The sequence below is a fragment of the Argentina silus genome, assembly GCF_951799395.1.
Source record: "Argentina silus genome assembly, chromosome: 13".
NCBI lineage: Eukaryota > Metazoa > Chordata > Actinopteri > Argentiniformes > Argentinidae > Argentina > Argentina silus.
The window spans coordinates 8,940,159-8,940,869 of NC_139667.1; the positions used below are offsets into that span (position 1 = coordinate 8,940,159).

The 711-nt window shown below is 44.2% G+C and overlaps 1 protein-coding gene across 1 annotated transcript in view; it reads right to left on the reverse strand.

The window, feature by feature from the left end:
- Positions 1–333: 333 nt before the first annotated feature.
- atr (ATR checkpoint kinase) overlaps positions 334–711 on the reverse strand; it is an 18,221-nt gene continuing 17,843 nt past the window's right edge. Inside the window, 1 exon segment of the mRNA XM_083684073.1 lies at positions 334–673. Within this exon segment, the coding sequence (XP_083540199.1) occupies positions 500–673 (174 nt within the window). The 3' untranslated portion in view covers positions 334–499.

Below are 711 nucleotides of genomic sequence, written 5' to 3' on the forward strand. Positions count from 1 at the left end.
CGTTCTTATCTCTCTATGGTTACCTCTATGCTATCTGTTATCCTCCTTCCCCCTCATCCTCTTATGCGCTGACAATCTTGGATCTAATTGGTTCTTGGACAGCAGTGGGAGGAGCTGATTCAGATGAGTATTCCACCTCACATTTACAGATTGTGTGTGTGTGTGTGTTTAAAACTGTGTGGTGGGATTAAAATAGCCATTTGACAGACTGACTTCAGTAATCTGAGCATGGTCAAGAGATTAGAGGACACAGTCACACATGGTACACACACGGTACACACAACACAACAGCTAAATTAGAAGAGAAACCAGCACGATAAGAAATAAGCATACTTTTATTGAGCGGAAATATACAAGTGTCGTGCTTTTCATTCAGTGTAAAAAGAAAACATTGATGGCAATGACAACAGAACAGAAGAAGAAAAGCATCTTATTTACAAAGAATTCAGTTTCTCGGAAGAAACTGTTATGTGTGTGTGTGTTTTAGTGTGTGTGCCAGTCACAGGTAGGGTCCCCAGCCCAGGTACATCTGACAGAGCAGTTTGTCGTCAGTAGCCTCGTGTATGAGGTAGTGGACGTGTCCCTCGATGGAGAGAGGGAGACCCAGCACCTTGTTCCTGCTCTTTATAACGCCCTGCAAACGCTGCTCGATCTCACACACATGGGTTTTAGCCTGGGATAGGGGGAGGGAGAGAGAGTTGTGGTTAATAC